The 12,601-nt window shown below is 46.7% G+C and overlaps 1 protein-coding gene across 1 annotated transcript in view; it reads left to right on the top strand.

The window, feature by feature from the left end:
* The window catches only part of RAB3GAP2 (RAB3 GTPase activating non-catalytic protein subunit 2), a 98,291-nt gene that overhangs the window by 81,884 nt on the left and 3,806 nt on the right, over positions 1-12,601 (top strand). Inside the window, exons 27-33 of the mRNA XM_059413366.1 lie at positions 1,419-1,485; positions 3,808-3,878; positions 6,388-6,423; positions 7,618-7,692; positions 8,362-8,580; positions 11,425-11,514; positions 11,751-11,972. Of these exons, the coding sequence (XP_059269349.1) occupies positions 1,419-1,485; positions 3,808-3,878; positions 6,388-6,423; positions 7,618-7,692; positions 8,362-8,580; positions 11,425-11,514; positions 11,751-11,972 (780 nt within the window). The remainder of the gene's footprint in view (positions 1-1,418; positions 1,486-3,807; positions 3,879-6,387; positions 6,424-7,617; positions 7,693-8,361; positions 8,581-11,424; positions 11,515-11,750; positions 11,973-12,601) is intronic.

The following is a 12,601-nucleotide window of genomic DNA, read 5'->3' as shown; positions in this document are numbered from 1 at the left end:
TAATGATACTCTTCCTCCCCCCAAAATGTTGTCTTTAATATATAATCACGTATTAAAAGATTTTTTTAAAAAGTGCTTTAAACAAAGGAATGGCCCTTGATCAATTAAATCTTGACCAAAAAGAGATTTTAGCACAGGGGACCCTCTTGATGGTCCCTAAGTCACCCTCTCCAGTGGCCTGCTCTGTGGTCTGAGTGGCCATTGTGTTTGGGCTCTCTCCTTCAATGGAAGATTTTTCCTACAGGAAAAAGGAATGTTAGAACTATAATGAGGAAATAATAGTTTGTCAAATCTGAATAGATTAATTCTAGATTCAGCTCTAACAGTAATACATAGGGAGAAAATTCTGTTTTACATCATTCATTATAAACTGAAGGTGGCTTGGGACACAGCTGAGGTCGAGTCCCATTGCCCCTACTCACCAGCTGTATGATCTCTGGGAACATTTCTCAGCCCTTTGTTCTTGATTTTTCTACTGAAAGTAAATGAGGACTGTAGCTATCTTGAAGGGGTGTTGCAATTTCTAGAGAAAATGCATGCGTAGTGCCTGACCTCTTACTAGTGCTACCATGGTCTATTTAAATTGTTTACATTTCAAATAAGTGACCATTTTTCATGTTTGTTTGTTTTTTTCTTATTAAATAATTCCCCTTTCCTCTTACCCCAGTTCCACCATTTTATACACGAGCTTCATCAGGATCAAAACAATTGAAATTGTTTGTGGGAAATCACTAACACTAGTATGTGTTATCAAAGGTGATGAGTTTAGTGTTTGTAGCTATAATATTATTTAGCAAAGATCTGGGTAATGTCATCAGTTCTACATGCTGCATATGAGTGTTAATATGTCAGACCTCGATTAGAAGGAGTTGAATTTCAGACATGTTTCCCTTCACTGCTTTAGTTTTCCTCGTTGGCAGTTTTCACTAACCAAATGTATAATTTACCATATTTAGCTTGCTTACTAGAATGTAACCTCAGTGAGGGCGAGGATTTGGGTCTCTTTGTTCATTACAGTGTCTCTGGCACCTCAGACAGCCTGGTTTATAATGGTGCCTCAATAAATAATTGTTGAATAATGAATGATATTTGCAAAGAAGTAAACCCACCTCTGTGTGAAATTCAAGTATTTGTTAGAGAAAATACTGCTGTCCTGTCCAGGCCATAGTGAATATTGATTCCAGATGTCAGCATATATGACCTGGTATCAATCATCATGTAGGTAACGTGAATTTAAGAGAGACCATTGACACTGTCCTATGAAAAAATTTCTTTTACCTAATACATCTGTATTCTTATCACCACATTCTTGGGTAGCTTTATGTAGAAATTTAAGAAGTTATCATTTGTGTTTGAAACATCTGTTAAATGATACCTCTCTTTTTTTCTCTCTCTCTTTTTTCCTCCCTGTATGTAAGGAAGCACGTTTTTTTGTTAGGTCAATAGAACACTTGAAGCACATTCTTAATGCGCATGTTCAAAATGGTAAGTAAATAAGCATTAAAAACGTAACTGGTGGATTCAAAAGAGGCAGGGATCTTTAAGTTCACATTCTGTTCATTTTTTATTTGATGGCTCTGCCTCCTAACACGTGACTGTGTATGTGTTTGTGTATCATGATGGGCGAAGCCCTGGTCTTTGAACTGCTTAGGAAAATGCTGTTTGGGAGGGGATAACGGGGGAGAAGTAAGGAGAATATTAGACATAAAACACGGATTTTCTTTTTAGATCACAGGTAGATAAGGAAAGAGGGAGGGGCATCTCAGAAAGGGCTGAAGTTCATGAAAAAGGTAGCCAAGCGCCTAAGGCTATCAGATGGTACAAATTGCCTTGTGTTTTGTTTTGTTTTGTTTTGTTTTGTTTGGCGATGTTATTTATTTATTTGACAGAGAGATAGCGAGGGAGGGAATATAAACAGGGGGAGTAGGAGAGGGAGAAGTAGGCTTCCCGCTGAGCAGGGAGCCCGATGCGGGGCTCGGTCCCCAGACCCTGGGATCATGACCCAAACCAGACGCTTAACCACCTGAGCCAACCCAGGCAGCCCCCACTGCCGTGCTGCTTTTAATAAATGTGACTGTTCTCCATGGGCTGCTGTAACATGGGGACTGCCGATGTCTCCTTGACAAAATGTCACAAATTGTGGTGGAAAAATTGTAAACAGGCTGCTGGTTCCACTACATAAGTGGGTTTCCCTGAAAGAGGTAACGGAGGGCTCGGCACGAGGCTAGTTGTTTTACTAAGCGGGGAAACTAGGTGTTGAGCCACGTAAGAGGGAGGCATCAACTTGGTGTCCCTGTGATTTTAGGATTTTAGGGAAACTCCTTATTCCTCACGTACCACCTCCTCGTAGGTGGTATGACATCCAGTTGGAGAAATTCTAAATATTCTTTTTTTTTTTTAAAGATTTTATTTATTAATTTATTTGACAGAGAAAGAGAGAGAGAGATCACAAGTAGGCAGAGAGGCAGGCAGAGAGAGAGAGCGAGGAGGAAGCAGGCTCCCTGCTGAGCAGAGAGCCTGATGTGGGGCTTGATCCCAGGACCCTGAGATCATGACCTGAGCTGAAAGCAGAGGCTTTTTTTTTTAAGATTTTATTTATTTGACAGAGAGAGAGAGATCACAAGTAGGCAGAGGCAGGCAGAGAGAGAGAGAGAGAGGAGGAAGCAGGCTCCCTGCTGAGCAGAGAGCCCGATGCAAGTCTCAATCCCAGGACCCTGAGATCATGACCTGAGCGGAAGGCAGCAGCTTAACCCACTGAGCCACCCAGGCGCCCCCAATTGAAGAAATTCTAAAATGTCTCATTTTCTGTGAAGGAACATGAAAATTTTTTTCATCTCTTACATCTTACCTTCTTCCTGGGAGGAAAAAGAAGATGGAAAGTGACTCATTTGGAAAATAGGGTTTCTAGATAATTCTACCCTTAATTGATAAAATTAAGTCGCTGCTAACTTCAGGCTTGTATTTAAGAACTTAGCTGTTTGTCCAGTGGGTCTCCTGGCTTCTCCACAGCCCCCGAGGCCCTCAGCCCCAGTTACGGAAGCGGCCGCCCGCGGATAATGACCGCAGGGGAGACGGCACGCTGAGCCTAATTGACAACAGTTGCAGAAATTTCGATGCCATGGTTTAATGAATGTGGAAGTATATAGCCCAGATTTCTTGTGTGGTTGCTTTTGTGTTTTGTTTTTTAATACTTCCTCATATGTCACTTTATTTGGTGGTTACATATGGAAAAAAAAATGACTTTTGGACATTGAGCTGTTTCTCTTGCTTGGCTGTTTTGAATAAAGCTATTCTCGACACTCTGATACACATCTTTGTGTTCCTTTATGCGGTGGCATTGCTGGGTCGTAGGGTGGACACACAGCTTTAGCAGAAATGGCCAGTTTTCCAAGCGGTTTTGCCACTTTCTGATGCGCCCCCAGCAATCTATGAGCATTCCAGTGGTTTCCTTATCTTCCCCAACACTTGGTTCGGTCATTGAAAAATAAAAATAAAAAATAAAAAAATTAGCCCTTGTGTTGGTTGGTTGATATCTGTGATTTTAATGTGTATTTCATAACTAAAGATATGGATCTTTTCTTACGTTTAGTGGCCATTTGGATACCCTCTTACACGGCTCAGTTCTGATTATCATTGAGGATAAAGGTTTTTCTTAATTTTACAAATATTGCAATGTGAGATGTCAGAAACGATATCTAAATAAATAGTCCATATAGCTTTATAAGCTTAAGGAAGACAGTAATTTGTTAAGCATGATAAAAGAAAAAACAGATAAACCTTCTACTTACTGCTTTACTCGCTCTCCAGGCATTGCTCTCATGATGTGGAATACATTCTTGGTGAAAAGGTTTTCTGCTGCTACGTACTTGATGGATAAGGTAAGGTAATTTTAAATTTCATATACTTGTTTCTTTCTTTAATGGATTGATATTAGAAAGTTTATTTACAGTGGGCCTTGTTAGACTATTTTTTATTTGAGGTTACATTTTACTAATGCTCCGTTCACTGTAACGCCCAGTACTGGCATTTTGAGGACCTGGGAAAGAACCTCCCGGATCCTCGAGAGTACTTTCCTTTAAAAGCCTCTTAACCAAAGAGAGTGAGACTTGTGCTTGACTGAGGAAAAGATTTGTACCTTGTTTTAAATTAAAATGTACCAATGTATAGTTAACTCATCACTCTTTGGATGTAGGACAAGGTATTTTCTTTGGGGTCGACTGCCGCCCTGCTTTGGTTTTCCTACAGAAAATTCACCCCTGTTGCCTTGCGTGTGACTTCTAAATCCCTTTTCTTTATAAAGTGGTGATGCAGTTTGAGTGCAAAATATTCAGGTTTTAAAATGTATGCCCTCTTCCTTGTAGTCGCTTCCTCTGCATCTTTCCCAGTAGAGCTCGGAGTCGGCTGCTCTGCACAGTTATTTAAAGCACTCAACCTGGTATTCGTATATCCACCCCCTTTTTTCTCACTCATATTTTATCAGTTACTTAATTAAGTGACAGAAATACATGATTACCTATTACAACCAGCCAAAGTAGCTTTAGGAACAAACAGTGCTCAGGGGACAGGACTCAGCGGGCGGAGACTAGCCGCTGCCCCCCAGCTGGGCACACGGGGCCCTGAGCAGTGTGTCCCCAGGCCTGGCAAGAGTGTAGCTTCGCCTGGCATCAGGCGAGTGGATGTCAGGAGAGGGAAAGCACATAAGGACAGCACAGCACGTTCTTGCAGATGTACACGGACAGACATTCAGCCGCGAGCATGATATTCAGACCCACTTGGGGCCACAGCTCCACTACAGATGCTTTCTTGACTGTTCCTGGTAACAGTTTTCTAGTTCAACCTGATGTTCCCCGCGTGCTCACCTTCCTGGCCCACTTTAATGTTTGTTTTCCAGCTTGTTTCTTTTGGCCTTTCTGGTACTGCTCTGTTCCCCTCCACCTCTGGCTGCTGCCTTCTGGGAGAGCAGTAGCGCGAAGCCTTTCCCGTGTCTGTCACTGTGGGGTTTTGTTGTGTTCGCACATCGACGGCCACATGGGACTCTCACAACTTGGACTTGAATTTAAACAGTCCTGAACTAGGAGGTGGAGAGTTTTGATGACTCATTCGAGAAATATTTACTACAAGTATCTCTTATGTGCCAAGGGCTGTGCTAGGTGCTGTGCTTACAGATTTCAGAGTCCCAGCCCCCGCCCTCCAGGGACTCCCCGTCTCAGAGGTGCACAGGGTGCTTTGGGGACTGAGAAGAGGAAGGAAAGAACCAGGCCAAGGGAGGGCTTCTGGGCTGAGTTGGGGAGGGGGGAGTGAGCAGGGAGCAGGGGGAGACAGAAACGGGTTCCTGCAGAATCCGTGTTTGGCTCAGAGCTGGGAGGAGTTTCAGGCGCTGGAAGCATGCACTGGGGGGGGAAGGAGTGGGAACCAGGCATGAAGTCTTTCCCTCGAGGGCTGTGGGTTTGGGATTTTCTAACCCTCTGTGTAAACTGCCTAGCATAGGGTCTGGCCCCTAGGGGGAAGGCTCAGAAGGTGGTAGCTGTTACTTTATCTTGAAGATGCTGGGGAAGTTTTAAGCAGAGCAATGATATGTTCAGATTTGTGTTTCAAAAGATGATTCTGGCAACGGTGAAACGTGTGGGTTTGGGAGGGGCCGAGCGTGGTGGTTTGAGGGCTGGCGCGGTCTGCCCTGATCTGTGTGCTGCCTCCTCGGAATTCTTGTCAAGTCATGTTCCCGACTCTTCGGGCTAAGTGTGCAGTGGAGTTCATCAAGTACTTATTGAATTGAGAAAATCAACCAGTTTTCTGAGCTAGGACTAGAACTTCTGTCTGCACTGCATTGTTTTTCCTTCTTTTTGACCATTTAAAATGATTATGTATCTATCAACAAGCTGCTCTTTATTCATAACCTTGAGTTTGGTTCTGGGTTTTAAGACAACAGTCATTTGCCTTAATAAAAATCTGGGTTTTTTTAGAGGGTTTTTTTTTTTTTTAATTTAATTCAAAAATATTTATTTATTTATTTATTTATTTATTTATTTATTTTTGTTCTGTTTTTCTCAAAATCTTTATTCATAAAAATATTCACACTGTGGTGGTTATTTCATTATTAATCCAAGTATCTGAATAAAACTAAAATAATACAGGTTTAAGGTTATGATAATAATTGAAAAATGTTTATTTTTGAAAAGGATTATTTGTGAGCCCAGAGATTTATTTTTCATAAAACATTTTTAAGTTCCACCACAAAGTTAACTGCACTCTGTTACAAATGAGTAGAACCAACATTTATTTATAGCTGAGTTTTTAAAATTATCGTACTTTCTCCTTCCTATAGTACCATAGTAATGCCTTTTTATTTAAATTGTTAAATGAATATAGTATTTTGTGTCCCGTTCTTAGGTTGGCAAATCACCAAAGGACAGGCTATGTCGAAGGGTGAGTGACTCTCTGTTCACTAGATGGCCAAGCTGTCCGTCCTGCGCCTAGGCGGCACCGTATTCACCGCAGGGCCGGACTTGGTCTTTTCCCATTCTGGGATGAGAAACGTGGGAAGATAATACAATATTAAGGAAACTGGCCATGAATTGTGGCCACTTTTAATTTACCTCTCCAGGTTGTCAGATACCTTCCAACTAGAAACTTATTAACGGCAACACCCAGTGTCCCAGCAGATTCATGAGGGAATTTTAGCTACTTTCTGTAATAACCATCGCACAAACGGTCTTCAGTACGATTCCAGCCCACGGAAGCCCACCCCACAGACTTTCCACAAGCCGGTGTTCCCCGTGGGCCTTTCCCCTGTTTGAGGCCGGTGAGGAGGAGTGCTAACTTCTGCTCAGAACTTCGAAATACTCTTACTGCAGACTCCTTGGGCAATCCCGGGACACGTGAATCCAGCCGTGCTAGGCCCATAGTCCTGACATCCCCACCGGGCAGAGTTCTGCTGTGCTCCTCAGAGTGGTTGGGACTGTTATGTGTGTTATACACACACACACACACACACACACACACACACACACACAGACAGTGAATGATGCAAGGGTGAATTACTTAGGATGTGAGGGATTTATTGGTTGTTGGTTTCAAAAAGCTGGTGAATGCAGGGCCAACGGGAGCGACCTGTCGCCCACAGCCCGAGTGTGGTATTTAGTTCCTGGGCTTGGGGATGCCGGCTTTGTTCAGAAGGTTCAGTTCCGTCCCTGAAGGACGCTCTGCAGCCAGAGCAGGCTGTTTTCTGAGGACTTCTCCTCAGCTTGGCTGCCATGTGGCATCTCAGCAAGTACCCCGACCCCTGACCGCATGGCTGTCCGGCGCCGTAGCGAGCTGGTCCGCGGGCAGCGGTGCCATGACTTGTGGCAACCGATGGCGCCGCGTCTTCACAGCACACGGGGAACACCGGCTTGTGGAAAGTCTGTGGGGGTACTGTCTTTCGGAAAGCCTGATTTTAAAATATAGTGAATCTCAAGAAAGAAATTAAAATGTGCCAATGCCTTGACTTTCAAATTGGTGCCTGTATGTCCAGCGTTGAGAGTCCTCTGCGTAGGTGTGCTGCGCTGTGTTTGTGATTTTTCTGGTGGGATCTGTGGCAGTTCTGCTGCAGGTGCTAATTGTGTTCCTTTTTACCGCCAGGATGTGGGGATGAGTGACACAGCAGTGACCTCCTTTCTTGGCTCCTGCTTGGATCTTCTTCAGACTTTAATGGAGGTAAAAGAGGTGCATTTTCCTTCTGAACTCTCTCTGAGATAGCAAATGGTTTTAAAATCGCTGAACTTGGGGCGCCTGGGTGGCTCAGTGGGTTAAGCCGCTGCCTTCGGCTCAGGTCATGATCTCAGGGTCCTGGGATCGAGTCCCGCATCGGGCTCTCTGCTCAGCAGGGAGCCTGCTTCCTCCTCTCTCTCTCTGCCTGCCTCTCTGCCTGCTTCTGATCCCTCTCTCTGTCGGATAAATAAATAAAATCTTTAAAAAATAAATAAAAAAAATAAAAAATAAATAAAAATAAAATAAAATCGCTGAACTTAAAAAAGGACTCTAGATGCTGTGAAATGTGTAAGCCTGACGATTCACAGACCTGTACTCCTGGGGCAAATAATACATTATATGTTAATAAAAATTTAAAAATTTTAAAAATTAAAAAAAAATTTTTAAAAAGACTCTAGAAAGAGTTTTTATTCCTTTCTCCATTTCTAAGTTTTGACATAAGTCACCCAAATCATGGTTTCTTACAAAGAATTAGATTTGATTTTTTGTTGTAATTTCGGGGTCTGGGGAGAAAAGGGGTTTGCACTTTCCCCCTTGTAAGCACATTAAGATATTTATTTGCAAGCTCTTATTTCTCCGATTCTGCCTGCGGTTCTCTCTTCTCCAAACGTGCAGGCCGACGTGAGCCGGGACGAGATGCAGGTGCCTGTCCTGGACACGGAAGACGCGTGGCTCATGGTCGAGGGACCGATCTCCATCGTGGAGCTGGCGCTGGAGCAGAAGCACGTCCACTACCCGCTGGTGGAGCACCACTCTGTCCTCTGCTCCGTGCTCTACGCCATCATGAGGTTTTCTCTGAAGACCGTGAAGCCATTGTCACTCTTCGATAGTAAGGTGAGGACCTCGGAGGCCTTGAGACCTGGCTTGGAGCCGAGGGCTTAGCAGGCACGGGCAGGGCGAGAGGCAGGACTGTCTTCTGGGATGTGTGTGGGGTTACTCGCCGGGGGGCTCCCTGCTCGCTGCTCCTCACCATGATGCCTGTAATTCTGGCTGCCCTGGCCTCTTCCGGGTCCAGAGTCTGCCCTTCTTGTTCTGCTGGTGAATGGGTCTCGGATAGACCCATTCTCTCCCTCATGCGTGTCTCCAAGCCTGACCTGTCCCCTGAATTTGAAGCGTGTATTTCTTCTTTTTTTAAAGATTTCTTTACTTGAGAGAGAGGAGAGCGAGCATGAGCACGAGCAGGAAGGGCAGAGGGAGACGTGAGAGAATGTGCAGGCAGACTCTGCTCTGACCACAGAACCTGACACCGGGCTCGATCTCACCACCCTGAGATCAGGGCCTGAGCCAAAACCAAGAGTCACACGCTCAACCGTCTGAGCCACGCAGGGCCCCTGAAGTGTGTGTTTCTATCGACTGGCTCTCTTCGGATGGGCTGGGTGACTTCCCACGCCTCCTGTGTAACACACTTCCTCCCCCAGGCCCCTGCCCTTGACCTAACCGGCTGTTCCTCCTAAACCCCCAGCGGAGTCGGCGCTCACTTTGTGCCGGCGCAGGGGGGAGCCTTCAACTGCTCTAGCTCGCCTCCCTTCAAGCTCCACCCGGACTGGAAGTCATTCTCGTCCATTCTTCCTTGAATCACATCTGTCCATTCCTCTCCATCGCTAGACCCTAGTTTGTTCATTTATTTTAAGAAAGACCGAAATGAAGGGCCTAGCTCAGTCCTCCCCTCAGAAAGGGAGTCTGTGGGACGAGAGCACAGCCGGAATGGGACCGGCGCGGCGGGGCCGTGGGTCTCACCCCGCGCGGTGCTGCGGCGCCCGAGCCCGCCTGCGACTGCCCCGCAGACAGGCCGTGCGGTTGGGCTGGGAAGTCCGGATCCTGCCCTGCCGTTCGCCAGCGCGGGTCCGGGGGCTCCCGAGCCTCGGCGGGCTCGTTCACAAGGGCCGCGTCCGGGCCGACCTCACGGGCCGTGCGGGGAAGTGACGCGCTGCCCGCGGGGGGCTCCGCCGTGTGTGTCGCGTAGTAAGTACGAGATGGTGTCACGGGTGGCGGACACGTCCCCCTCCCCAGGCCCCGCTGTGCAGCAGACCCTCTGGTACCAGACCCCCGGGGGGAGGCTACGGAGTAACAGACTGTGTAGGTGAGTGTGTGCGGAGACTTTTTCTTTTTTTCATTTTTTCATTTTGTTTTTATTTTTATTTTTTTTTTTAATTTTTATTTATTTATTTGACAGACAGAGACTACAAGTAGGCAGAGAGGCAGGCAGAGAGAGAGGAGGAAGCAGGCTCCCCGCTGAGCAGAGAGCCCGATGTGGGGCTTGTTCCCAGGACCCTGGGATCATGACCTGAGCCCCCCAGGCACCCCGGTGGAGAAACTTGCCCTCAGGGATGTCCAGTATGCTGTCACCACGGGGGCGGAGCTTCGCCTGACTGGCGCTCACACCTGCTGACCTACAGCCCACAATGGCTGGTCTAGAAAGCCCATTAGCAGGTCCCCGGGGTGACTGCAGGGGAAAACCCGGCAGCCCGGGACAGTGGGGTCCTCCGTAAACCCGGACGGCCTGGGGGGGTACGTGCTGGGGACAAGAGCCCGGGGCCTCTCCAGCCTCCCGGGCCGGGGCTCTTCACTCTCTACTCCGTTTCCTTGCAGGGACTTCTGCAGTTCTGCTCGGGCTCCACAGATACACATCTGTTCCCGTAAACAGGCTCCTTAAACAGCTGAACAAGTTCTCAGGCGGGTGCGGAGTACAGGCTGGGTCTTAGCTATCTAGGACCACCTAACAAATTCCCTCAGAATTTAGTGGCTGAAAACATTTTGTGGGTCAGGAGTTCGGGTCCTGCCTTACTCAGGTGCCGCTGGCGCAGAGTCTCATGAGTCTGCAGTTCGGGTTTCGGCCAGGGCTGGTCCCAACTCAGCCACACAGGGGAGGCGCGGGGGTCCACTTGGGACGCTTGCATGATTGCGGGCGAGGCTGTTCACGCCACACGCACCTCCCTGAAACACAGGTCCTGCCCCGGCAGCTGGCTTCCCTCAGGGCCGGTGACAGTGCCTAGGAGCACCCAGGGCAGGAGCTATGGTCCTTCTGTCCTCTCAAGGGGAGAGGTGACACAAGGCATGTGTACCAGGAGGAAGGGGATCGTGCCTCAAAGGCGATACTGGAGCGTGGTTTATAAAAGCTAAGTAGGGGCGCCTGGGTGGCTCAGTGGGTTAAAGCCTCTGCCTTCGCTCATGTCATGATCCCAGGATCCTGGGATCGAGCCCCATGTCAGGCTCTCTGCTCAGCGGGGAGCCTGCTTCCTCCTCTCTCTCTGCCTGCCTCTCTGCTTAATTGTGATCTCTGTCAAATAAATAAATAAAACTTAAAAAAAAAAAAGTTAAATGAATAAAATTCCAAGATGTTACTGTTCAAGAAGAATCCACCATGAGTTCCTGATTAGATGACTGAACTTTTTAAATCTTCTTTTGTCCTACCCTTAATAATCCATACTTACAGGGCGCCTGGGTGGCTCAGTGGGTTAAAGCCTCTGCCTTTGGCTCAGGTCATGATCTCAGGGTCCTGGGATCGAGCCCCACATCGGGCTCTCTGCTCAGCATGGAGCCTGCTTCCTCCTCTCTCTCTCTCTCTGCCTGCCTCTCTGCCTACTTGTGATCTCTCTCTCTCTGTGTCAAATAAATAAAATCTTTAAAAAAAAAAAAATCCATACTTACCTCTTTTCTTGGTCTTTTCTTTCTCTTTAGGGGAAAAATGCATTCTTCAAAGACCTAACTTCGATTCAGTTATTACCTAGTGGGGAAATGGATCCAAATTTTATTTCTGTGCGACAACAGGTAAATGATAGTTAATTGGATTTTGTCTCTCAGAAGAAAATAGTAAATCAAAACTTTAGCTGGCCTTAAAGGATGACATTTATTCTTGAAAGCTAATTTTCCTTTCAACTGTATTTTCCTTTTTGATAATTAATTTCAATGGAAAAGCCACCCTCATTGACAGGAAAGCCCATTACTGTGATTTAGACATCTTTTAATGATGAATAGTCACGGTGCTGTCCTTCTCCCTTGGCAAGTTCTTACTGAAAGTCGTTAGCGCGGCCGTCCAGGCCCAGCACTCAGTCGTGAAGGACCAAGAGTCCTCGGAAGAGGCACCGACCACTCCTTTCGGGAAAGACCACGACTGGCCAGTGCTGGCTGTGGATTTGGCTCATCACCTTCAAGTTAGTGAAGATGTGGTTCGAAGGCATTACGTGGGGGAGCTCTACAACTACGGAGCGGACCACTTGGGAGAGGAGGTAATGTCGCCTGTGAGCGTGAGGAGGGGGGTCAAGCCACAAAAGTTACAGTTGCAGTAGAGAGTCCGTAAAGTCTCCAGTAAAGCTTTTTACTTTTCCTTTTGTTAGGACTTCTAGGCACAGAAACAACAGAATGTTAAAATATAAAACTGTAATCAAATTCCTGTTTCTGGTCTGTGTTTAATAAACTCCTACAGTGCCAGGCCTATTCTATCTAAAGGGGCATCGTGGTACCCAAAACAGGCAGGATTCCCTCCTCATGGAATTGATGGTCTGCTGGTAGGAGCAGAAAAGCTTGCTGAATTTATTTTAATTTTAATTTTATATTTACTTATTTATTCATTTATTTGAGCATGCAAGCAGGGGGAGGTGGATGGAGGGCAGAGGGAGAGGGAGAGAGAGAAACTTAAGCAGGCTCTGTGCCCGGCGCAGAGCTGGATGCGGGGCTCGATCTCACAAGCCTGAGATCCTGACCTGAGCCGAAATCGGGAGTCGGACGCCCAACTGACTGAGCCAGCCAGGCGCCGCGGGCGCGCTCACGGTCGTACTGAGTGACAGACGCTGTGAAGAAAAACAGGATCCCATGAATAAACGGGAGCTACCACACTACGGTGGTCAGAGGGATAGGG

Source organism: Mustela nigripes, chromosome 10, assembly GCF_022355385.1.
Source record: "Mustela nigripes isolate SB6536 chromosome 10, MUSNIG.SB6536, whole genome shotgun sequence".
Lineage (NCBI taxonomy): Eukaryota > Metazoa > Chordata > Mammalia > Carnivora > Mustelidae > Mustela > Mustela nigripes.
This window is presented reverse-complemented; position numbering and strand designations above follow the sequence as displayed.